Source organism: Trachypithecus francoisi, unplaced genomic scaffold (assembly GCF_009764315.1).
Source record: "Trachypithecus francoisi isolate TF-2019V2 unplaced genomic scaffold, Tfra_2.0 Lachesis_group9, whole genome shotgun sequence".
Taxonomy (NCBI): Eukaryota; Metazoa; Chordata; class Mammalia; order Primates; family Cercopithecidae; genus Trachypithecus; species Trachypithecus francoisi.
This window is the reverse complement of record NW_022681474.1, coordinates 67,550,645-67,576,243: the sequence shown is the minus strand read 5'-3', so window position 1 is coordinate 67,576,243 and position 25,599 is coordinate 67,550,645. Positions and strand designations below refer to the sequence as shown.

Below are 25,599 nucleotides of genomic sequence, written 5' to 3'. Positions count from 1 at the left end.
CGGGTGGATCACAAGGTCAGGAGTTTGAGACCAGCCTGGCCAGTATGGTGAATCCCCATCTTTACTAAAAAATACAAAAAAATTAGCCAGGCGTGGTGGCACATGCCTGTAATCCCAACTACTTGGGAGGGTGAGGCAGGAGAACTGCTTGAATCTGGGAGGCGGAGGTTGCAGTGAGCTGAGATTGCACCACTGCACTGCAGCCTGGGTGACAGAGTGAGACTCCTTCTCAAAATAATAATAATAATAATAATAATAATAATAATAATAATAACCTTGAACTGTCAGAGGCATGTGAACCAGAATAACTCCATCTTGAATAGGAGCTTGGTAAAATGAGGTTGAAACCTACTGGGCTGCATTCCCAGACAGCTAAGGCATTCTAAGTCACAGGATGAGATAAGAGGTCGGCACAAGATATCGGTCATAAAGACCTTACTGATAAAATAGGTTGCAGTATAGAAGCTGGCTAAATCCTACCAAAACCAAGATGGCCACAAGAGTGACCTCTGGTCAACCTCACTACTACACTGCCATCAGTCCCATGACAATTTACAAATGCCATGGCAACATCAGGAAGTTACCCTATATGGTCTCAAGGGGGGATGCATGACTAATCCACTCCCTGTTTAGCATATCATCAAGAAATAACCATAAAAATGGTCAACCAGCAGTTCTCGGGGATGCTCTGCTAATGGAGTACCCATTCTTTCATTCCTTTACTTTCTTGATAAACTTGCTTTCACTTTGCATTGCGGACTTACCCCAAATTTTTACTTGCACAAGATCTAAGAACCCTCTCTTGGGGTCTAGAATGGGACCCCTTTCCTGTAACAGAACTACTACCAACCAGTGCATCCAAAATGTAGAAAATTATGAGCAGTCCACCCTGGGCATAGAAAATAATGTGCATTTTCTGTACAGAATTTAAAAATAATAATTAAACATATTAACCATCAGTCCACTTTTTATTATCCTCCTGTACAGACAATTCTAAATAATGTTAGCCATTAAAATATCCCTCTCCACATAGCTTAACTGCTCCTACACAAGTCCTCTGTATGCTAAGGCCAGTAACCCTAGAGCCAACTATATCAAACATCTAGCTATGTGGCAATGAAGGGTTTTTGTTATTTAAGTAACTTTACATGAGTTTTCTGTTTCTTCTTTATGTTTTGAACCGCTTAAATTGTCCATGAAAAGAAGCAGATCCAAAATATTAGTATATCAGGTTAATCTAGCACTAAAGGGAAAAACTATTAATTCCTGCTTAAAGGACCTACAATATCCCTGAATTCCAGGCCTCCCCAGGTTCTAATCATGCAAAGATTGGTAAATTATGGTTCCGGTTCCCCTTCTTGCGTGTCCAGAGGATTCTCCCTATGTGCTGTCAGTATTATTATATTAAACTATCTTTACATTGATGAATGTGAGTAGGTTCCTTTGTCTTTTAACCAAAACACAGAAACTACTATTTAACAATCAAATTACAAAAGGCTTTTCCAATATAAGGTGTAGATTGAATTTACTTTGCAAAGTCTTTATGAAGGAGATAGCAAATAGACAAAAATATGCTTAACATTGTTTATAATAATTAAAATTACTATTTATCTAAATGCTAACAAAAGAACACAAAAATGAATAAGTTCTTGAATAATATACAATCATGCAGAAATATGCAGCCAAATATGTGTAAAAACACAAGTAACATAAATATATATATATATATAGGCATGATACACATTTGAAAATATAAATATATATTAGAAAAATGGTGAACAGAAAAAACATCAGTTAGCAGTGGTTATTATTCCTGAGTAGTGGAAGCAAAGGCCATTAATTTTTTTCCCATACATTTTCTATATTTTCAAAGATTTTGATTCTATAAAAATAAAGTAATTTTAAAATATGTAATTAACATATATTCAATTTTCATTAATGTATCATGAAAATATAGTTGGTTTCTGGAATAATTTTTCATTATGAGAATGCTATACATACATGAAAGCAATGAAGTCAATAGGTTAGACTGGACTAAATCAGGTAACTTTAAAAAATGAAGTTGGATATTCATGAGAATTTGCATTTTATAAGAAAGAATATTATCACATTCCAAGAAAATCCTTCTCTCACAAAAAAGAAAACAAATGTAATTTATTTTATAGAGAGGATTACTTTTTGAGAGAATAAAAAAGACTAAAAATGTGTTTAGTTCTTTGTTCTTACAACACAAACAAAACTTGAATTATGCTTCTGAGGATATTGATTTATAAGAGTATCTTCACAATCCTGTGGGATATTATTCTAATTTGTGATGAGATAATAATCTGGGCTTCACATGGAATCTCAAGCTTGTCTGTTGAAGTTAGATATTTAGACTTGTTTATTTAATTATTTAGATTAGCACTGTCAAATACATATAACGGTTGTTGAATTATCATATTGCATCTGTGAAAGGAAAATAAATCTTGGGGCCCCAAAATGACTAAGCCAAAGGGAAAAGTCAAGCTGGGAACTGCTTAGGAGAAACCTGCCTCCCGTTCTACTCAAAGGCATCTCTCTGCTCAGTGAGATAAATGCATATCTGATCGCCTCCTTTGGAAAAGTTAATCAGAAACTCAAAATATTGCCACCATTTATCTCTTATCTACCTGTGACCTGGAAGCCCCCTTCCCGTTTCTGCTTGTCCCACTTTTGCTTCAATTTGTTCCACCTTTCTAGACTGAACCATTGTTTATCTTACATATGTTGATTGATGTCTTATGTCTCCCTAAAATGTATAAAAGTAAACTGTGCTCTGACCACCTTGGGCACATGTCATCAGGAACTTCTGAGGCTGTGTCATGGGTGCATGTCCCGAACTTTGGCAAAATAAACTTCCCAAATTGACTGAGACCTGTCTCAGATTTTGTGGTTCACACATTTCAAATCAATGATGTTTTCCCATTAATATATTTTTTTCCTTGAGGGGAGAAAAATTTGATTGGAAAAGAAGTACAGGGAAATCAAGATATATAAATTTATTAGAGGGAGAAAATGTGGATTTATTTGAAAATCTAGGAAAAACCTAAGACTTCTAGGTATTATTTTCTAATATGTTTTGGCCATGAATAGGAGTTTCTTTTATAGACTCTGTATAAATTGTTAAATTTAAAAGGATTACAAGAGATGAAGCTTGTAATCCCAGAGTAGACCATGGATGACGCAACTGCTGCTAATACATGGCAACATATTGCATCCAGAAATACAATCAATTAAATGTTTACTATATTAAATAAAAGTAATTTTATTCAGTATTATTCTTTTGTTTGTTTGTTTTTTGTTTTGTTTTTTGAGATAGAGTCCAGCTCTGTTGCCCAGGCTGGAGTGTGGTGGCATGATCTCAGCTCACTGCAACCTCTGCCTCCTGGGTTTAAGCAATTGTCCTGTCTCAGTCTCCTGAGTAGCTGGGATCACAAACATTAGCTAAGACACCCAGCCAATTTTCACAATTTTAGTAGAGCTGGGGTTTCACCACTTGGCCAGGCTGGTCTCGAACTCCTGATCTCAAGTAATCCACCTGCCTTGGCTTCCCAAAGTGTTGGCATTTCAGGTGTAAGCCACCATGCCTGGCCTAGTATTATTCTATTTTATAAAACTGACAAGAGAAAATAAACAAATTAAAAGAATAAAAACATACCAGATACAGCAAGGAAGTCATCAATGCTTGTAATGTCATCTACGGCTTCAGTGAGGACATGTATATGATTCTCCCATGTACGCTTGTACATTTCCATGGTGTTTTTGACCACTTGACTTTTGGGTCTTGCAGCCAAAGCAAGTGCAGCATTAATAATCTAAAAAGATAAGGATTGAAAAAATTACCTATTGGTTACGATGTTCACTATTTGGGTGATGGGTACACTAAAAGCCCACACTTCACCACTATGCAATATATGCATGTAAGAAATCTGCACTTATAATTCTTAAATATATAAAATAAATAAAAAATATTAAAGCAATGAAATAAAATTAATTAAATTATATTCATTCATATTAAACATAAAAATGGAATTTAAAAAATCTGTAAAGATGTAGAATGTTTACTCAGTGATTTCTTTAAATACATTGTGTATTAAAATTAGATTATTTAAATTAAATACTTAAATACATTCATCCTCGACAATAGGAAAAACAGTAAAATGTCTCCACATATATAGTTTATATTGAAAAGTATAAAATGTTTTATGTTTATTAATATAAATTATATAGGTATAAATAATTTTTATTTTTAAATTTTTCCTACTCTATCATTGCAGAGTGAGTTTTTTAAATATAAACTTTGTCACCATAAGTTCCATCGAGTTCAAGACACTTTTCTAAGTGATGATATTAGGCATTTAATCTATCCTTAAAGAACTGATGATTCTGGGAATTTAAACATGTCAATCCAGTCTTTTTTACATTATTAACTGGTGAGAAATGGATGCCTTTAACAGATTTTTTTTTCAAATTAGTAAACAAAAAGAAATCAGAAAGAACCAAATTAGTACTGTAAGTTGAGCCCAGTGATTTCCCGTGGATATTCCTGAAATATTGCCCTTGTTTCAGGAGATAAATGAGCAGAAGCACTGTAATGGTGAAGAAAGACATTCTGGTGACACATTCTTGGGTATATTTCTGTTAAAGTTTCGGCTAATTTTCTCAAACCACTCTCATAGTAAGCAGATGTTATCATTCTTTGGCCCTCCAGGAAATCATTAAGCAAAATGCCTTCAGCATATCAAAAAACTGTTGCCATAACCCTTGTTCTTGACTGGTCTGTTTTTGCTTTGATTGGATCACATCCATCTCTCACCAGCCATTGCTTTGATTATGATGTCTTCAGAATTGTACTTGTAAAGCTGTGTTTCATCTCCTGTTACAATTCTTTAAAGAAGTAATTCAGGATCTTGATCCCACTGATTTAAAAATTCCATCCAAAGCTCTGCTGTTGTCTGCAGCTGATCTGGGCACAATGGTTTGGATACTCATTGAGTGGAATGTTTGTTCAACTTTAATTTTTTAGTCAGAATTGTGTAAACTGAAGCCATTAGGATGTTTATGGTGTTGGCTATTGCTTGTGCTGTTAATCACTGGTTCCTTTCAATTAGGGCATGAATAATATATTTTTTTTTAAATCACAAATGGATGTGGATTGGCTGCTTCTGTGAGCTTCATCTTCAACATCATCTCACCTCTTGTTAAAATGAGTTATCGGTTTGTAAACTGATAATTAATTTGGGGCATTGTCTCCATGAATATTTTGTAAAGCATTAATGATTTCATCAATCTTCCACTCAAACTTCGCATAAATATGATGTTTCTTCTTCAATTTTAGCAGAGTTTATGTTGCCTTTCATAGGGGTTTGATATAGTTTAGCTGTGTCTCCACTCAAATCTCATTTTGAATTGTAACTCTCATAATTCCCATATGTCATGGGAGGGACCTGGTGGGAGGTACTTGAATCATGAGGGCAGTTACCTCTATGCTGTTCTCATGATAGTCAGTTGAGTTCTCACAAGATCTGATAGTTTCATAAGGGGTTTTCCCCTTTTGCTCAGAACTTCTCCTTCCTGCCACCATGTAAAGAAGGACATGTTTGCATCCCCCTCTGCCGTGATTGTGAGTTTCCAGTGGAACTGTGAGTCAATTAAACCTCTTTCCTTTATAAATTACCCAGTTTTAGTTCTGTCTTTATTAGCAGCATTAGAACAGACTAATATAGAGCTCTTTTCAAAATGATGTCTCTTATTTTCAATCAGTCAAACCAGATCCTATCCACACACATTATTACAAGTTAGTACAAGTTTATTTTGGTGCAAAAATGTTGAATTCTATGCATAACTTTTTCATAAAACACATGTTCAATAAATGTTTTGAAGACCTCTCATACAATGATAACAATAAGAAGAAGCTTTTTCTACTGAATATCCTAAAGATGGCACCTTAAGTCACTTCCTGTCACCACATTATTGGAGGTAGAAGATGGAAAAAATTAGTTGCCTGAGAATAATATATTTAAATCCCCCTTTTTATTTCTTTTCTATAAAAGAGGAACATATTAAATTTTAAGGAAACACCCTAACTTTAGAAATAACTACTGTGCAGTATGCCTTGACTTCAGTTTTAGAATTTTATTAACCTATTAACTTACAATGTACCTTTGTGTATACTGCAATGTCTCTGGTCCCTGGTGTTTCATTGTTCTTGCAATTGGACAACTATGCACACATGTGGTTGTACTGAAATTATGCCTTCACAGCAAAGTATACTTTTAAAGTACTGGTGTAAAACCCTCAGTGGAGATACGAAGTTATGAATATAAGACAGGCTATATTTTATAAGAATATTTTCAGTTCTGCTGCTGATCCAATTTATCTGATTCAACACTGCACACTATGAGGAAGCTTTATCCTACTTGACTCTTCTGATATTTAGCTTACATCTAAAAGAAGACACAATTCAGAATTCTTCTTCTAACCCTCTTTAAGGCAGAAAAATGTTCATCCCAATGTCACACTCCTAGAATTTTAGCCATATATCTAGAGAAAATAAAATAACCATTCTTAAATCTTCTTCATGTAAAACTAAAGCTTTTTAAAAAATGAATTATGTTGCTTTCTGAGGCATTTTGTTTCTTTAAATTATGCTTGAAATGTTTACATGTCAGTCACTTGACCCTGATAATTATGTAGTCTGTCAGTTCACCTTTGAAACAGTTTCTTTTAAGTTCAGGCCTTATTATATCTTAACTGGGCCGTTCTGGTAGCCTTATACGTTTCTACTTCCAGTCTCTATTTGCTCTGAGACATTCTCCTTAATGCAAACACATTTCTTTCTCAAATGCCAAAGTGATAACCTTTGATAAAATCCTAGTTGACTAAAAACAAAAACCATATTTCTTTTCAGTAATTCGCAGTCTAAACCCATCCACAGGTTGGTCCTTACCTATAGTTCACTCTGCTGTAATAATCTTACTCATTTTAGTTTTTGTTCCAGCCACAGTTTTCAGCTCCATTTCCTTATCACACCACTCATCTTTGTACCTCTGTGACTGTTTTTACAGCTGACTCTTAACGTCCTTGCTCCATCCCTTTTTCTGCTCTACTCCATCTCAGGAAACATTTTTTATATTTAGCATATCCATGGAAATATCACCACATACTGTGACGCCTATCCCATTCCCTATACCCAGCAAACTGAATTGCTTTCTCCTTTGTGTTTAAAAAATATTTGTCCATATAAATAAATAGTAGCTATTCTATTGCATTATTGCTCATACACATGTCTATTCCTGGGTAATGAGCTCCATCATAGGAGGGACTATGTATTATTCATCTTTGCTTCTTGGTATACTAAATATGTTAATTACCATAACTGCTATAGTTATAAACTATCCCTAAGAGAAACTATTCTGCTCACGGCTCACACTGAGAGGACAGCCACAGGGGGGCAGGTTTGGTATTATTTTCTCTTTCTTCAACACTATTTAGTTCATAGGCAAGTACCCAATTCAAGAAGAGTTAATCTCTTGGCTGGCTGGTGATAGGTCATGAGGTTTGATATAAAAAGCTGTGTTGTGTTAATCAATCTTGAAAATTTGAACTAGAATTTATGGAGAAATCATTAGTTAGCAGTCAAGACCAAAGCTGAAAGTTTCTGTAAAGAGCAGCCATCTTATAAAATCAGAACCAGAGGGGGCCAATGGAGCTGAGGCTACAAGGAAACTAGAGCCAAAGTGTAAGGAAGAAGAAACTGTAAATAGACTGAACCTATGACGTTTAAAAAGAAAAAAAAAAAAAAGGGTGCGGTGGCTCACGCCTGTAATCTCAGCACTTTGGGAGGCTGAGGCAAGCAGATCACCTGAGGTCAGGAGTTCAAGACCAGCCTGACCAACATGGAGAAACCTCCTCTCTACTGAAAATACAAAATTAGCTGAGCATGGTGGTGCATGCCTGTAATCCCAGCTACTCGGGAGGCTGAGGCAGGAAAATTGCTTGAACCCAGGAGGCAGAGGTTGTGGTGAGCCGAGATTGTATCATTGCACTCCAGCCTGGGCAATAAGAGCAAAACTCCATCTCAAAAAAATAAAAAAGAAAGAAAGAAAGAAAGAAAAAACAGAAAGGCAAAAATAAACAAGCAAAAGCAAAGTGTGGAGTAAAATAAGCCAGTGGGTGGCAAGAGGAGAATAGGGAAAATATATTAAGAGAGTCAACAACATCAACAGAGAGAAAATGATACTCAGAGAAAAGACAAAAAAAAAAAGGAGTTGACTGTTTTTGAGAGTATCCTATTTTGGATTACAAAAACACAGAAATACTAATAACGATAATAATAAAATACTAAGTCCATACTTTGCACCATGCACCACTGTTCCAAGCACTTTCTACATATTCACCTTATTTTTTTAACTTAATTTTTACATCGCAATGAGGTTGGTAGGTATTGTTATCTCCATTTTCAGATAAGGTTACCAAGTTATTAAGGAGAAGTTGTCAACTTGACCTAGACTTCCTGCTCTTAATTGCCACACTGTACAATCTTCTATAACAATATTATACTAATTTATGATGCTATGAGTGAGTGATGACCCTTAAAACCATAAAGGCATCACTAAAGAAAACATTACAATGCCTGGTGTAGAGCCAGTGTGTGTGTGTGTGTGTGTGTGTGTGTGTGTGTGCACGCATGTGAAAGAGAGAGAAAAAAATGTATATATAAAATTTGCTAAGATAACCATTTATAAAATTCAGTGGCATTAAGTACATTCATATAGCCATGCAACTATCCATCTCCAGAACTTTTTAGTATCTCAAACTGAAATTCAGTACTCATTAAACAATAAACTTCCCATTCTTCCTTCCCTCTAGTACCTAGTAAGCTCTATTATACTTTCTACCTCTTGCTGTTGACTATTCTAGATACTTCATATAAGTGGAATTATGCAACATATGTCCTTTTGTGTCTGGCTTATTTCCCTTAACATAATCTTTTCAAGGTTTATTCAAGTTGTAGTATGCATCAGAATTTCATTACCTTTGAAGATTAAAGAATATTCTATTGTATGTACATACTATGTTTTGTTCACCCATTCATCTGTCAGTGGACACTGGGTTGTTTCCATTTTTTGGCTGGTGTGAATAATGCTGTTATGACCATTGTTGTACAAATAACTGTTCAAGTCTTGGCTTTCAATTATTTGAGATATATGCCCAGAAGTGGAATTGCTGGATTATACGACAATTTTTTTTAAAATGGGGTCTCACTCTGTCACCCAAGCTGGAGTGTAGTGGCTCGATCTCAGCTCACAGCAACTTCCACCTCTCAGGCTCAAGCGATCCTCCCACCTCAGTCTCCCAAGTAGCTGGTACCACAAATGCACACCACCACACCCAGCTGATTTTTTTTTGCATTTTTGATAGAGACAAGATTTCGCCATGTTGCCCAGGCTGGTCTAGAACTCCTGAGCTCAGGTGATCTACTGGCCTCAGCCTCCTAAAGTGCTGGGATTCCAGGCATGAGACACTGTGCAAAGCCTGACAATTTTAAATTTAAGTTATGAATATTGCCACATTGTTTTTGGCAGTAGCTGCACCATTTTATATTCCTATCTGCAATGCCGAAGAGTTCCTATTTTTTCATATCCTGGCCAAAACTTATTTCCCCTTTTGTTTTTTCCTTTAATCCTCACCATCCTAACGGGTGTGAAGTGGCATTTCATTGAGGTTCTGTTTGCATTTCCCTAATGATTAGTGATGCTGAACAACTTTTCATGTGCTTATTGACCAACTGTTTATCTTCTTTGGAAAAATGTCTATTCAAGTCTTTTGCCCATTTTTAAATTGTTTTTTTATTGTTGAGTTTTAGGAGTCCTTTATATATTCTGGTTATTAATCTCTGATTATATATATGATTTGTCAATATTTTCTCCCACTCTTTGGGTTGCCTCTTCCCTCTCTTGCTAATGTCCTCTGATATACAGAAGTTTTAAATTTTAATGAAGTCCAATTGATTTTTTTCATTTTTTGTGCTTTTGGTGTCCTATGCACATTGCCAAATCTGATGTCATGAAGTGTCACTCTGTGTTTTCTTCTAAGAGTTCTATATTTGTAGCCACTATATTTGAGTCTTTGATTCATTTTGAGTTAATTTTTGTATATGGTGCAAGGTAAGGGGCAAATTTCATTCGTTGCCATGTACTTAAGTTTTCCCAGCACCAATTGTTGAAGACTATCCTTTACCCATAGAATTATCTGGGTAGACTTGTCAAAAATCATTTGACCATAAATGCAAGGGTTTGTTTCTGGGATATCTATTCTATTCCATTGATCTATATGTTTGTATCACACTTATTTGATTATTGCAGCTTGTAATGAATTTTGAAATTAAGAAGTGTGAGGCTTCCAACTTTGTTATTTTTTCAAGATTATTTTGGCTACTCAAAGTCCCTTGAAATTCCATATGAAATTGAGAATGCGTTTTTTTCTATATGTGCAACATACATTGTTGGTATTTTGATAGGGATTACATTGAACTGGTAGATTGCTTTGGTTAGTATTATCATCTTAATAATATTAAATATTATAACCCACGAACATATGATGTCTTTTCTACTTTTTATGTCTTCTTTAATTTCTTTCAGCAATATTTTGTAGTTTTCAGCAAAATCTACAAAGGAAAAGACATTCAGGTAAAAATCTTTCACCTCCTTCGTTAAGCTTATTCCTAGGCATTTCATTTCATATGATGCTATTATTAAGTGAAATTGTTTTCTCAACTCCCTTTCCAGATTGTTCATTGTTCGTATATAAAGACACACTGATTTTTGTGTGTTGATTTTGTATTCTAGTGAATTCTGTTACTAGCGTTAAGATTTATGTGTGTGTAATCTTCAGGATTTTCTAAATGTAACAGTATGCCAGCACTGAACAGTGATAATTTTATTTCTTCCTTCCCAATTTGTACACCACCAAAATAAACTTTTTTTAATTCATTTAAAGTTGGATTTTGTCAGGCAAGTAATAAGAAAGGAATTAATTGAATTGATTGAGGTTATAGGAGGAGAACACAGAACTTCAAGGAACTGCTGAAAGCACTCACCAGCCTCCTCTTTGAATCTGGCTTCTGTTATTCCAAGTACATTCCCTACCCACGCTCGCTGATAAGGGCTGTGTTTGATCCTCATTTCTCTCTCCTCAAACAGGCCTGTCCAAATTAGCCCCTGTGCATTAGGCTGTCTGGTACCCCTGACAAAAGTCAGTTTAGTTAGCTTCAACTGGTCTCATTCTATCTTCTTTAGGCTTCTCCTCATTTCTACTGGTATATGTGGTCAAGACGTCAACATGCCTTAGGCTAAGCTTCCTCATATTTTTCTATTAAATCAGACAGACTATTTTTACTACATTCTAAACTCATTTACCTTGGGAAACCCTTGAACATCTAAACTACATTCAGAATATTTAGGATTTTCAGACTGTCTCAAGATTTTCATTGTTTCCCTCTGGGTATTAGGAGCTTGTTTTTACAGGAATCTCATCTGTCCAGACACCTTCTAAGACCCATAAGAGACTCTAGAAATGTGTTCACATTGTCATTTGTTCTAGTAAAATCTGCTACAAATAGTTTTGGGATCCAGCTAAGGGGAAGTTGAGTTGAGGATACATTTAGTTTGTGTTTAGTGGGTAATTTCAGGTGTGTTACAGTCACTTCCTTGTATCTTTTACCACCTTCACACTTGTGGTATTGATATCGGATCATGATAGAACCAATAGAGCCTTTGCCTGTCCTAATGATATGTGCTTTCCTTTCTGAAACACCTCCAAACAAACTATGCTAGAATAAACACTGAATTATCTTCCTAGTTTCTACATAGAAAGTGACATTACAAAATAAATCGCTGTGATTTTAAAGGTGATCAAGAGTGTGCAGTGAAATAAAGATAGAAAAAAAGAAAAGAAAAAAGAAGATTCATGAGGGTGTGTCTGACAGATCATTTATGCAAATATATTATTTTTCTGGATTTTGCTATATTTTGATATTTGGCAGTATTTTAAAATTAGTGTCTAGTTGGTTTTCGTATTCTAAATAAATATTCACTTTTTCTTAAAGAAGGCCCTCAAAACTGTGTATACTTTAGGCTCCACACAGCCTGGCCTGTCACAATCAATGTATTATTTATTTATTTTATTTATTTATTTTTCGAGACAGAATTTTGCTCTTATCACCCAGACTAGAATGGAATGGTGTGATCTCGGCTCACTGCAACATCCACCTCCCAGATTCAAGCAATTTCTCCCGCCTCAGCCTCCTGAGTAGCTGAGATTTACAGATGCACGCCACAATGCCTGGCTAATTTTGTTTGAATTTTTAGTAGATATGAGGTTTCACCATGTTGGCCAGGCTGGTTTCGAACTCCTGACCTCAGAAGATCCACCTGCCTTGGCCTCCCAAAGTGCTGGGGTTACAGGCGTGAGCCACGGAACCTGGCCAAACAGTGTTTTTTGTTTGTTTGTTTGTTTTTTAATTAAAAAAACACTATCTTCTGAAATGATGAAATGAAAACACATTCAACTGCAATATTTTAATTCTTTACAGTGAAAAATGACTTATTTCCCTTCACCTTCCTTTTGATGTGACAATAGTTTTCTTCGAAAAGGTTTTATTTTGCTTTTCATTGTTTTCCTCTAGGTATTAGGAGCTTGTATTTACAGGAATCTCATCTGTCCAGACACCTTCCAGACAGCTTCTAAAATATAGCTTTTCCTATATTTGTAAAAATGGAAGAATAGTGTAGTAATTATAAAAATAACATTACTGAGGACCTGCAATGTGCTGGGCATGTTTCTAATTACTTGATTTGCATTAATGTTTTTCTTCCACTGAGAAAGATCTTACCGGTATCTCCAATTTGCTGACAAGACAATGGAGGCACAAAGGGATGAAATAACTTACCCCAAATTATAGAAGAAACTCTAGATTGGAAGCCAAGAGGCTCAAGTTAAAGTTTTACTTTGCTTCAAACTGATTTTATGTCCATAAAAAAAAGTCATATTACCTCTCCAAGACCTATTTTCCCAGAAGTTACAGGTATGCGTCCACGGGGGTGGGGTGTGGAGACAGGGTTTGAATTAGCCCATGCCTCAGAGGTTCTTCAGATTTTAACATTTGATTTAAAGCTGATGTATATACTTCTCTTGAAAGATTTCTAAAAACAATTACTTAAAATGTGAAAATAAATTTACATAATTTAATTTTTCCCAGAGATAGTTCAATATTGGCATTGATACAAATAATCTTAAAAATTTTAGTTACTATAACAAAAGCACTTTGGGGATTAAAAAGATGATTTATACGTAGTACCTATAGGTCTGATTACCTCAGTGTCACGGCATGTAGAGAAAATTAAAATAACTAGATATATGATGCCTCAAATATATCTAAGGTTGTATGTGAGATGAATTTATGTAACATCCACTTAAACTGGTAACATCATCATAATTTCAGAATTGTAGCAATTGGAGTAATGGCATCAAATTCAATGCTCTAATTCTGTACATCCTTTTCTCAGTTGCTTAAATGATGTCCTACTACCAAATATTTCTCACTTTCTATGCTGGCTTTTCCACATTTCTTTATTTTGATAACGTTTTCTAATTTACTTGCTCTCATATTTTACTTCATCTATGGCAAATTACCTTTACACTTCAGATTATGGCTTGCAATACTTCCCACCATGAATCTCCATTGTCAGAACTTTATGTTAAATGATAAAAGCATTTCAGAGTAGGGGAGGATGTGGTGCTGAGGAGACATAACTTGCCATGGACTCCAGATTTACAATTAATGAAACTGCATTCAACTTTGGCCTCACAACCTTTTTTGTAATCTTCTTACTCCATGAAGGGATGATCTCTGCATGATAGGATCACTCACACAGAAACTCCTCACAAGACTTTCATTTGCCTTGGATACACATATAAGAAACTAAACTATCCTATCCCAGGGGTTAAAAGTACTTTTTAAGGAGAGAAGGGGACAGAGTTTATTTCTGGGAGGATAGAGCTTTCTGTGAAAGTATATGCCAGTATAAATTTTCGTATCTCATAAAACATACTGCTGAAGAGGAAAAGTTCAACCTAGGACTATTTCAGTTATGCAAAATGTAATAAGCGGGAAATATAATGCTCCCGGAAGGTCTGTAAAAGGCAATAATTCCACATGAAAATCAAAACATTTATTTTACTGTCTTTTATACTAAATATTAAGACTGGACAATCTTCCAAATTAAATAAGTAAAAGAGGAAAAGAATATAAAATACATTGTTTGTGATGATAAAATAAAATCACCAATATGTAGGTTTCGCCTGTCGTGGGGTGGGGAGATGGGGGAGGGACAGTATTAGGAGATATACCCAATGTAAATGACAAGTTAATGGGTGCAGCACACCAACATGGCACATGTATACATATGTAACAAACCTGTACCTTGTGCACCTGTACCCTAGAACTTAAAGTATAATTAAAAAAAAAAAAAAGAATTTGGAGCAAGGCCTCCCATTTTAATCCAGCTCCATTACTTAGTTTTGTGTGGTTTTAGACAAATTGCTTACTCTCTAAGCCTCAATTTCCTAATCTGTAATGGTCATGAAAATGATTATTACAAAGATTGTTGGTAGAATTAAATTAGATTATGGTTTTTTTGTTTGCTTGTTTGTTTGTTTCTGTGAGATGGAGGCTTGCTCTGTCGCCCAGGCTGGAGTGCAGTGGTGCAGTCCGGAAAATTCAAGCAATTCTTCTACCTCAGCTTCCTAAGTAGCTTGGATTACAGGCGCCTGCCACCACGTCCAGCTAATTTACAAATGCTTGCTTCTATACAGATATTTTGAGAATAAAATACAAGAATGCTTCAGGGATTTAAAAGAATACTATTTACACAAATATGTATACACACAGAATTTATAATTTTGTTGAACTCAACAATCATTTTAATATTCTATTTTTTTAAGTTTGAGTTAAATAAATATAAATAAGAAAAACTGAATCTACACACAAATTTTTAGGGTTTTTCTGTAACATGAAACTAAAAGAGAAAATTTGCCTTAAAACTATCTGATACCAATAACACATATTACAATTTAAAGTAATAAAAAATACTTTAGCTGACAATGATGAAAAAATAAACATAGACAACAGAGATTTTTTGATCCATTATAATTTGCTACTCAGGGATTTAATAAGTTTAGAATTTGGAGTGGAAAAAAATTGGTACTATCTCCCAAATCATTTCAGTTCAAACGGAGAAATTTAAAATGAATTTAATATTTTTTCCAAATCTCCTTTTTTAAAAGGAATTTTATGTCAGAAACATCTACAAAGTTTCTCTTTAACGTACCATCCAATTTCATGCAGACATAAAGTCAAAATGTAAGCAATTCATTAATTGCCAAAGTGTATTTTATATAATAAGAGGTTGGCAAAAGTTAAAAAAAAAAAAAAAAAAAAAGACCGGGCGCAGTGGCTTACACCTGTAATCCCAGCACTTTGGGAGTCCGAGAGGGGTAGATCATGAGGTCAGGAGGTCGAGACCGTTCTGGCTACACGGCGAAACCCCATGTCTACTAAAAATACAAAAAAATTAGCCGGTCGTGATGGCGGGCGCCTGAAGTTGCAGCTACTGGGGAAGCTGAGGCAGGAGAATGGCGTCAACCCGCGAGCCAGAGCTTGCAGTGAGCCGAGATCGCGCCACTGCACTCCAGCCTGGGCGACAGAGCGAGACTCCATCTCAAAAAAAAAAAAAAAAAAAAAAGGCATGTATTTGAAATGCCTGACTGCTTGGGATTAGACATATTCTTTGTAAGTTTGGATTCAGCTTTGGTTTTAGCACTAAAAAAGAGTTCACATAACATTAAGAAATTTAACTTTCTTAATTATCAAAGGATATTTGCTCTGTGTCTACCATTTATCTAAGTTAGAAAGCATAAGATAGGAAAAGCTCAGACTTCACTTTAAGTGTTCTAAGGGAGGAAAGTCATGCATAAATATTCCATAAAGGATAACACGTATATGAAATCTATATAAGCAATGTTTTCCCTGAGTTGCAAGGGCATGTTAAGAAAATATGCATACAAGGTATAAATTGGGTTGAAATAGTCAGGGTTGACTTATCTTTCTCATTCCTCTCACATTGTTCATGCTCTTGCATGCTCTCTTTCTCTCTCCTTCTGATGGGTTCCTAGAAATTTTATTAATATCCTTGACCTATTTTGACCTCCAAGATACTATGTCCACTGCTGCAACCCTACTCCACGTGATCATTATCTCTCAGTGACAATTGAGGTAGCTTTAGTTCTGTTCCTAGCCACTCTTTACAAAGCGATGTTTCCAAATTACTAATTTCACAAAGTTCCTGCCTCCTCTTTTATCATAAGATCAAAGTGAAAGTACTTAATTTAGCCTAAGGCCCTGAAATATTTGGCCCCTGTTTATTTCTCTAGCATTATTTCCTATCAGCCCCCCTCGCTGTCCACTCTTCCTTGTCTAGGCGCATTCGTCTATGCTTTTCTTTCTGCAGGGATTTACCTCTTGTTAGGTAACTCCAATTTATCCAGTAGGGCTCACCTAGAGCATTATTTTCTCACGGAAACTTTATTAAATCTAGGTCAGGTTCCTAGATTGTCATGGGTGAGCATTTATCTCACTATCTCAAGTATGTCAAATCTAGGTCAGGTTCCTGGATTTTCGTGGGTGAATATCTCAATATCTCAAACTTTATCAAATCTAGGTCAGGTTCCATTGTCATGGGTGAGTATTGATCTATCTCTTCTCATTAACAAGATGTTCACCAGAGTGATCATCTGATTAATGTCTAATCTCTACTTTCCATTATTATAAAACAGCAGTGATTCTAATGTCTTTATGTTATTTCCCCAGGGTATGTGGAAAGTGCCAAACAGAATCCCTCTTCCCATGTAACTAGTGCTCCAGTCTAAGGCTCCTTCTTACTTTGCAGGCCTACAAATTTATTAAAGGCTTTTCCCAAGTGATCAAGTCTATCTCTACAGCGAACTCTTATACCAGTAGCTATGGTGATGAAAATATGTGTATATGGTCAGGTATGGAGGTTCACACCTATAATTCTAGTGCTTTGGGAGGCCCAGGTGGAAAAACGGCTTGAGGACAGGAGTTCGAGACCAGCCTGGGTAACACAGCAAGACTCTATCCTTACAAAAGAGTTAAACATTTTTTTTAATGTACATATCATTTGGTTTTATTTATAACTCTGCAGTCACAAAAAATGGGGCCACTACTAAAGTACACATTCAACAGCAAAGTGTTCATCAAATAGCCATATTAAGCTCTTCTAAAGATTATTCCAAGTGAATTACCAGGCTTTCCTTGTTGATCCATCCTGTGCTCAACTCTAGTGAGTCTGAAGTTAGCAAAAGGTAAACATTAAGGTTTCATTTCCCCCATGGAACTGCTATGCTCAAAGACTGACCATTTTGCTATTTCTTGAGATTTTAATTACATCACTCGGTTAGCTAGAGGTCAGAACAGAAAAATAAGAATGAATTCAAGCTGGAAAGGCCATTTAGAAATACTGTAGCAATTTTACCAAACATTTAGGGTAAGAAAAGCTCTATAATCTATTTAAATTGACCCGAAACAAAGTTCTTTATTATCAATATAGGTGGTAGATTAAAAATAAAGTATAATAAAAATAGAAGCTACTATTAAAAGGGAATATTGGATTTTCCCAACTAGGATTTTATAAAAATCATACACACGCACACACACACACACACACACACTTATGTTTATATATATAAGAGAGAAATAAAATTCCCTGAGACTAGAATAGTGTCTTTCTTAAATTAGAAGCTCTGCCTATAGTTGGGGCAACCCATTCTTTGTATCTTTTTCCCCCTTAATCTGTCAAATTGGTAATATATAAAATTATTTAGTAAATTATATCATTTATAATAATTTAATAAATTATAGTATTTACTGAATAGCAAAGATCATTGGGAGTGATTTGAAAACATAAATGAATTATGTGAACTTCAGGAATTATTATATTAAAATTAAATTTTACTTTCTAAAGTTATGAAGCATTAAAGTTCGGAAAGAACATCTTTTTCATTCTGGAAATGGAAAAAAAAAACCATGTTTTCTCATTAAATAATTACAAACATTACCATTTAAAATGTGCTACTCTATTGGACAATTCCTCTTGGCCTCAACAGATTGCAAAAATTGCTAATGTTTATTTCATTCTCCAGGACCTGGAGTCCTTAATTGCTGAAGCATATTCACTGGCGCATGCAAAGTACTGCAGTGATGCACTACTTATTGTAATAATTACATATTAAAGAAGCAACGGCCTACATTCAGTCAGACTCACTTTGTGAGTTTACTTCTTAAGGGGGGGAAAAAATCCCTGAATTACCATTACAAAATGAGTTAGTTGATAGACAAAAATTACCCTAGGAAAACATAATCAATAATATACACTGGAAAAGAGCTCCTCTTTGTTGAGCACAGATCTACAATTTTTAATTTGAAGTGTTATTTATTTTGTTCAGGGCAGGTCGAGCTGTAACATGCCTCGTAAGAGATAAATACGGCTGTAGTTTTTAATTACAGACTTGAATTCACTGGGCTATGTACAGAACCAGGAATAAGGTACTACTGTTTCCTGGGAGTTGGACTATGTAAATTAGATTGAGTAGTAGGACACAAAGCTATGAATAAGAGGGAATTATCTCTGAGGAAATATAGGTGACAAACCTACAATGGCTTTTAGCATCTGGCAGGGTCTATTTGAAGAGCTAATGTCATTCTATGTAATGGATTAGGAAGAACTGGATGCACTCCATAATGCAGGCCAAGCATAATTTCCATGATGACTGAGTCTTCTAACATAGCAGACACTATAGCTGCCTTCAATTTTCTAGTCTCATTTTCAACCCTGTGGTGAGGGATGCGGAGGGAGAAGTCTCTATTCCTCCATAGTCAGCTGAGGCTACAACAGCTGTGAAAGCAGGATTTGAGGGATAATTAACATGTAGAATTCATAGAATCATGACCAGTTGAATGTGAGAGATAAGAATTATGAAGGAATCAAGGACAGTCTCAAATTTATGGCTTGATGATTTAATTATTCTTCATTGAGCATTGCACTAAATTATACACAGTAGTTCTTTGTACCTCTCTCTTTCTCTCAAACTCTCTCTTTTCTATTATACAACTGGGTATATAGGAAGGAATTTTATGTATCCTAAAATGTTTAAAGTGACATTTACGTGGTGAAAATAAGCTTCACTCTTCTGGGTCAACTGTGAAATAGAATAAAAAGCCTGAGGTTAAATTAGAAGCAAAGCATTTTCTGTCAAACACAGTTTTTACTGAAAAAAAGACTTACATAAAATGTATAACTATGGGTGGCTCATTTAGTTGTATATGGCAGAAATTTTTCCCTTACAGAAATTGTTTCCATTTTCCAAATAACTTGAGTGGTTTCTTCAGTTTGACAAATGGTTATAAAAACAAGTTTGCAACATAAAAGAAAATGTGGCAATCAGCTCCTGCACAAAAACTGATTATTAACTAATAAGTCATAGAAACTAATGGTCAGGATTGCAATTACAGTCACAAAGACCAGACCACATCTTTATGTTGGAGGGCATAGAGTTCACTCACATTCAAGGTTCAATATGCTTGAATACAAAGACAAGATGGGTGATTACACAGAACCCAGTCCATGAGATGACTTCATTCATTGGAAAATCCTCCACTGAAATTAGACTTTTCTTAGTTTATTGATATTTATGTGAGATAAACTCAAGGCAAACTTGTATGACCCCAAACATTTCCCTTGTCACTCCAGGAAAGGGAATTATTTATTAATTAAATTATAAATTTATTTATAATAATTATAAATTATTGCTATAATTTATTTATAACAATAAAAATATTCACAATGCTTTAAGAATGGAGTCTTAGCCAGGTGCGGTTGCTCACTCGTATAACCTTACTACTTTGGGAAGCCAAGGCTGGAGGATCACTTGAGACCAGGATTTGAGACCAGCCTGGGCAATATAGTAAGACCCCATCCCTATGAAATTTTTTAAAAAACATCTCTGTGAAGTTACTAAAATCAGCAAAAATGGGTTAATATTTTTCCTCAAAGCAGCAAAAACAAAACAAACAAACAAAAAAAGATCTCCATAATTCCCAGGTTTTTCTTTAAGAACTTTACTATATTGAAAGGATAAAAGATCTGTCATTCCTCAGAGCATATCACAAAGTTATCTTCCAAAAACACCCTCCATACCATCACTGCATGGCATAATAACTTCCCTATCATGAAGTAGTAAAGAATCAATCATAGATATTTTCTTGACATTGGATAACACACTATTTCTCAGGGACTGTCTGTTTAAGGGTCTTCTAAGACACTATGGCCTTATTGCCTGAAAACAACCAGTTCCTCACTGGCTACTCTTTAATAACACAACTTCTTAGTTTCCTTTTTCCCTCCCTCTTCATTTAATTGATGTGCACAGGAGAGCAGATAAGGGTGATGTTCAGCTAATGATCAGATAAATATTTTTGTCATAAAAATCAGCAGAAACCTCTATTCTAGCATTTTCAGGTGGTGGTCTTAGAGTCTTTCAGGTAATTGGTTTTCTTGGACTCAGCAAAGGCAGACTTGCTTTTTCTGGGGAAGATATGTTTCCAGAGGTTAGTGCTTGTAAATCTGCTGTTAGGTGCTGGTATATTTAGTGACTTTGGATCTATGGAACTTGAACTTGAGAAGTCCTTCCTGGGGCAAATTTAAAAATAGAGCAGCCTTGCAACAAACATAACCAAAAAGAAAGTGCTTGCCTTTCTGACAGTTCAGCTTGAGTGCTTCCAGAACAGATACGTGACTCTCCTGAATCAGGCATTTGAGACTTTACTGATGAATCTTTTAAATAATTACCAAAAGGTCACTTACATATGCTGTTAGATAGACTAACCATTGAAAGCATGAGAAAAACTGCTGATTTTAAGTAGCTTCAGTGGATTTAAAGAAAAGATAAATGTCTTCTGTCACAATACTGTCTTATTGTAAACACATTCTATCCTAACTAGAGATTCGCTGAACAGAAAAGGAGCACTTTTAGAGACAGTTAATGTATCGGGTTTAACTGATTTTCATAATGGTGTTTTTAAAAAAATTTTCCCTAGCTTTATTATTTTATGATTTTCTAACTTGTCAGTTTCATTTGTTCACACATTACCATCTATCTTACCTATCCTGTAGAACTTCCGTTCTAGTAATATGGTGTATATTAAATGACTATTGTTGTCATCATTGCTGTTATTGTCATAATTATATTACTCATAGAGTTGTTTAAAACCTTGTTGCTCAAAGTGTCATCTGCTGACTAATACGACATCGGAAATGAGTCTCAATCATCAAGGTTTATTAGTCAGCTACAGTGTACATCCGGAAACACAGGAGGTACAGACACTTTTGTTTTTCCAAAGAGGTTTTATGTGGGTATTTATAAATTTCCTTAAAGTGGGAGAAGACAGGTAGAAAGAGGGGCAGGTAAGCAGGAAGGCAAATGGTTACATTCCTATGAGACTTGGGCTAGTACCCAGTAAATCTACATTTACACAAGATAAAGTGAATGTCTGAAGAGAAAAAGAGAGTAAAGGAAGAGGCAATTATGCAGATGCCTCTGGGTAGGTGGAGGAATGAGTCTTGACATTGTTCAGCACCTGGGAAGATAAGCTCATACTGGTCTTTACCAGTGTGAAATCCAACAGACTTCAGTTTTAGGGGCTAGACTTACATTGTAGCCCTGAAGTTACAATTGGCATTTCCTTGTTTATAGGAGAGGCCGGCACAATTTTACTTTTGAATGATCTGTAGGGACGGGCCTTTTAGATGCTTGAGGTCTTTTACCTTCCCATGGGGATCTGGCTAAAGAATAATATTAGTGACAGCTATTGATTTGGAAGAGGGTGTGGCAGGACAGGCTTCACTCTCATTTGCATAAGAAGTTTAGGGTTCCTGAGATTTTAAATTTTTTCCTTTACAAACAACATCAGCATCACCTGGGAGCTTGTTAGACATGCAGAAGCTCAGGTTCTACCCCAGACCTACTGAATCAGAACCCGCATTATAGAAGAACCCCAGGTTATTCATAGGCACATTAAATATTTAAAAGCACTACTCTAAAGGGATAAAATTACTTAGGTAAAATACCTATAATAGTCCTGGTCAATGTTTATTAAATGTTGTCTTCCCTCCCTAACTCAGAAAATGGATTAACTCATTTTCTCTCTGTCTTAGAAAGCTGACCTTCTTTTGTTTTTTTATCACCAAACATTATCATCATAAATAACAATAAGAAAACGTATTACATCCCTACTGTTTGTTACAAACATTGGGAATATAAGTACAAGCCATGATCCCTGAAATAGAATATATAATCTATTTGGGATGGCAGGACATTTTATATAGAGTACTTAAATATGAAGTATCTATGTAAAAAAACTAATTTTCTGTCTATGAAAAATAGCATCCCAACAAAATGACTAGATAGCTGATACAGTTGGAACAGTCTCACTTGAAATAAAGGCAATTTGTTGTACATGAAATTCACGTTGGAAGTTTCTAGTTTAGAGGCAATAACTTCTCAGAAAGTTAGATGGTTATCTGTGAGATGAACAGAAACTGAGGAACAGTAAAGGAGGACCACCTGGTCACTGATTGAGAGAGACTTGCCACATGTATCTGCTACCTGGGACAGAAAAGAAACAAAAGAGTTTCTGTAATAAGCTCTTAGCTTAGATGTCTTAAAGTACAGAAATAAAGTTGAGCCATTTCTCATGTAAACTACCATAAACCGTGAACATAAAAAGCAGTATCTTTAGGTCTCTCTCTCCTTTTTCTTTCTTTTCTTTTCGCTCTTCTCTTCTTTCTTTTCTTTTCTTTTCTTTTTTCTTTTCTTTCCTTCTCCCTTTCTCCTTTTGTCCCTTTCTCCCTTTCTTCCTTTCCAGTACAGCACCAGTCACCTAGTTTAAGATTATCAGAAATTTCGGAGAGCCAGGGTTGGGTCTAGGTGAGGGCTGACAAAAGAACCACTGCGTTCCAAGTTCTAGTCTATGAATTGATAAACCTGTGTCTACGTTTTACAGACCTTTCAAGAATGTATGAAATTAGATGTTATTCCCTCTCAAACTTTATCTTTTAAAAGAGATGGTCTTCACATGTAAATTCTTCCAACTCATTGTATTCATTAAATTTACTGAAGTCTTTTCCATATCCACTTAAAATAAAGTCAAAGTATAGCAATCAGATCTACATGGAATATTTGTGGCATCTGCTAACCTGCTTTGGACTTTTTTTCTCTCAAAAAGAAAAAAACTCTGTTAATAATAACCAACTTTTTTAGCCCATTTGTCTGCATCAATTTGGTGATTTCAATGGAGAATCTACAGGGATGCTCAGGTCCCTCCTTTTTGCTATCCCCTGTTCAAATCTCATCATTGTATAGGTGTGGCTTCAATTATTTTATCTTAAGCCAACATTGTATTTATACCAAAGGAATCTGACTTGTTTGACTTCTGCTAAGCCTTCCAGAGCTCTAAATACTTCCTCAAATTTAATTACATCAATTTGGCATTTCCCTGGTATTTTCATTCTGTACTTTCTCTTCTGGATCATTTGCAAGAATATTCATGTATTAGAATCCCAACAAGTTTTTCTGTCAAGTAAAGTCCTGATTAGCCTTCTGTTTCTTCCCTGCATCTGAGCTACTTCCACACATGATTACAATCTTTCTCGGTATAAGAAGTAAAGTTCCTATATTTAATTCAACTCTCACCAATTCCTTAACTAACCTGTTAAAGGATTTTAATGTATTGTGAGGTAAAATGTTCTACAGAAATCATCCAAACTTTTCTCTATAATGCATGTTTCTTTAGATATTGTAGGACACTGAAACTTGAAAGTGGTCTTGACATTATACAAAGTCAATATTTATTTTTTCTAATGGATAAACTGTTAGATTCTGAAACATGCGGTTACCCCAGGAGAGAAGTCTCCTCATTCTTCCCCTTACTACTCAGTGGATTCTAACTTCACAACACTTAAGAGATTTATACTATTAAATATCTGTTAAAGACTAATTTAAGAAACGTCTATATGTCTGTAAAGTGTTTTGCAATGCATATTTAATAACTTGAAATTTGCAGATTTTAAAATAGAAATTCTACTTTTAGAAATGTATCTAATGAAATAACTAAAGGTAAACATTGAAATTTAAAAGACCACAGTATTTTTTAATAAATAAACACTATATAGTAAATTATAAAATGTATATCCACTAAGTAAATTAGAATGCAGATTTATTTATTCATTTATTTATTATTATTATTATTTTTTTTTTTGACAAGAGTCTTGCTCTATCGTTCAGGCTGGGGTGCAGTGGCGTGATCTTGGTTCACTGCAATCTCCGCCTCCTGGGTTCAAGTGATTCTCCTGTCTCAGCCTACTGAGTAGCTGAGATTACAGGTGCCTGCCACTGTGCCTGGCTAATTTTTGTATTTTTAGTAGAGACGGGTTTCACCTTCATGGCCAGGGTGGTATCGAACTCCTGACCTCATGATCCACCTGCCTTGGCCTCCGAAAGTGCTGGGATTATAGGCGTGAGCCACTGCATCCACCCAGGAAGCAGGTTCTTCATGAAATGCTATGCAGCCATGAAAAATTACATTAAACAATATTTAACAACATGGAAAGGGGTTTAAGGCATTCTAAGTGCAGCAAAAAAAAAAAAAACAAATTAAAAATGTATGTGATATATTTTATAGAGATAACTACGTACACAGAAGAAACTGAAAGGTTATACACCAAATATTATTCATCATGATTTCTGGTAGAGAAATTACAAGAAATTTCTATTTTAAAATTTCTGTTTTTTTTTTTAATGAATTACATTTCTAAAGATAGAAAAAAATGAAGTTCTCTTAGAGCTGATTCAAAATCTTTTCTATCAGAATCTCTGTTCATCTCTGAATCTTATTTCAATTATAAGGGAAGCTGTGAATAGCATGTAACAACATCCAATTCACAATTGTGAGTTAATTTTTTAAAGTTTCTTCTCCCACTGTATATGGTGAAATAGGTGAATGTATTAAAATTGCTAAATTATCCTTTTTCTGAATGTAGCTAATCCTTCTTGAGATGTGTATATATATATATATTATATATATAAATATATATATATTTGTTCTTCAGCATTTTTAAAAAATTTTATTCTATCTCCTTTTATTTGCCAGCTCCATTAGTAATTTTATTTACTGCTTCAGCCTTTGAAACAAGTTAATGCAGAAGATTTAATAGTATTTTAGAATTTACTTCACACAGTAATGTGACTCAAGGCTTCATCGGCTATAATGTCCCCTTTGGCATTAAATATTTTAATATGCTAACTATGACAGATACAGGATGGCCAGTTTCCCAGTAAATGTACTAGCCTCCTAGTAAATTACCCTTTCCCACCTTATACCAT

The 25,599-nt window shown here is 35.0% G+C and overlaps 1 protein-coding gene across 2 annotated transcripts in view; it reads right to left on the bottom strand.

Moving 5' to 3' along the window:
• CTNNA3 (catenin alpha 3) overlaps nt 1–25,599 on the bottom strand; it is a 1,797,749-nt gene that overhangs the window by 596,293 nt on the left and 1,175,857 nt on the right. For both annotated transcript variants that reach the window (XM_033209585.1, XM_033209586.1), the window contains exon 11: nt 3,680–3,836. In XM_033209585.1, the coding sequence (XP_033065476.1) occupies nt 3,680–3,836 (157 nt within the window). The remainder of the gene's footprint in view (nt 1–3,679; nt 3,837–25,599) is intronic.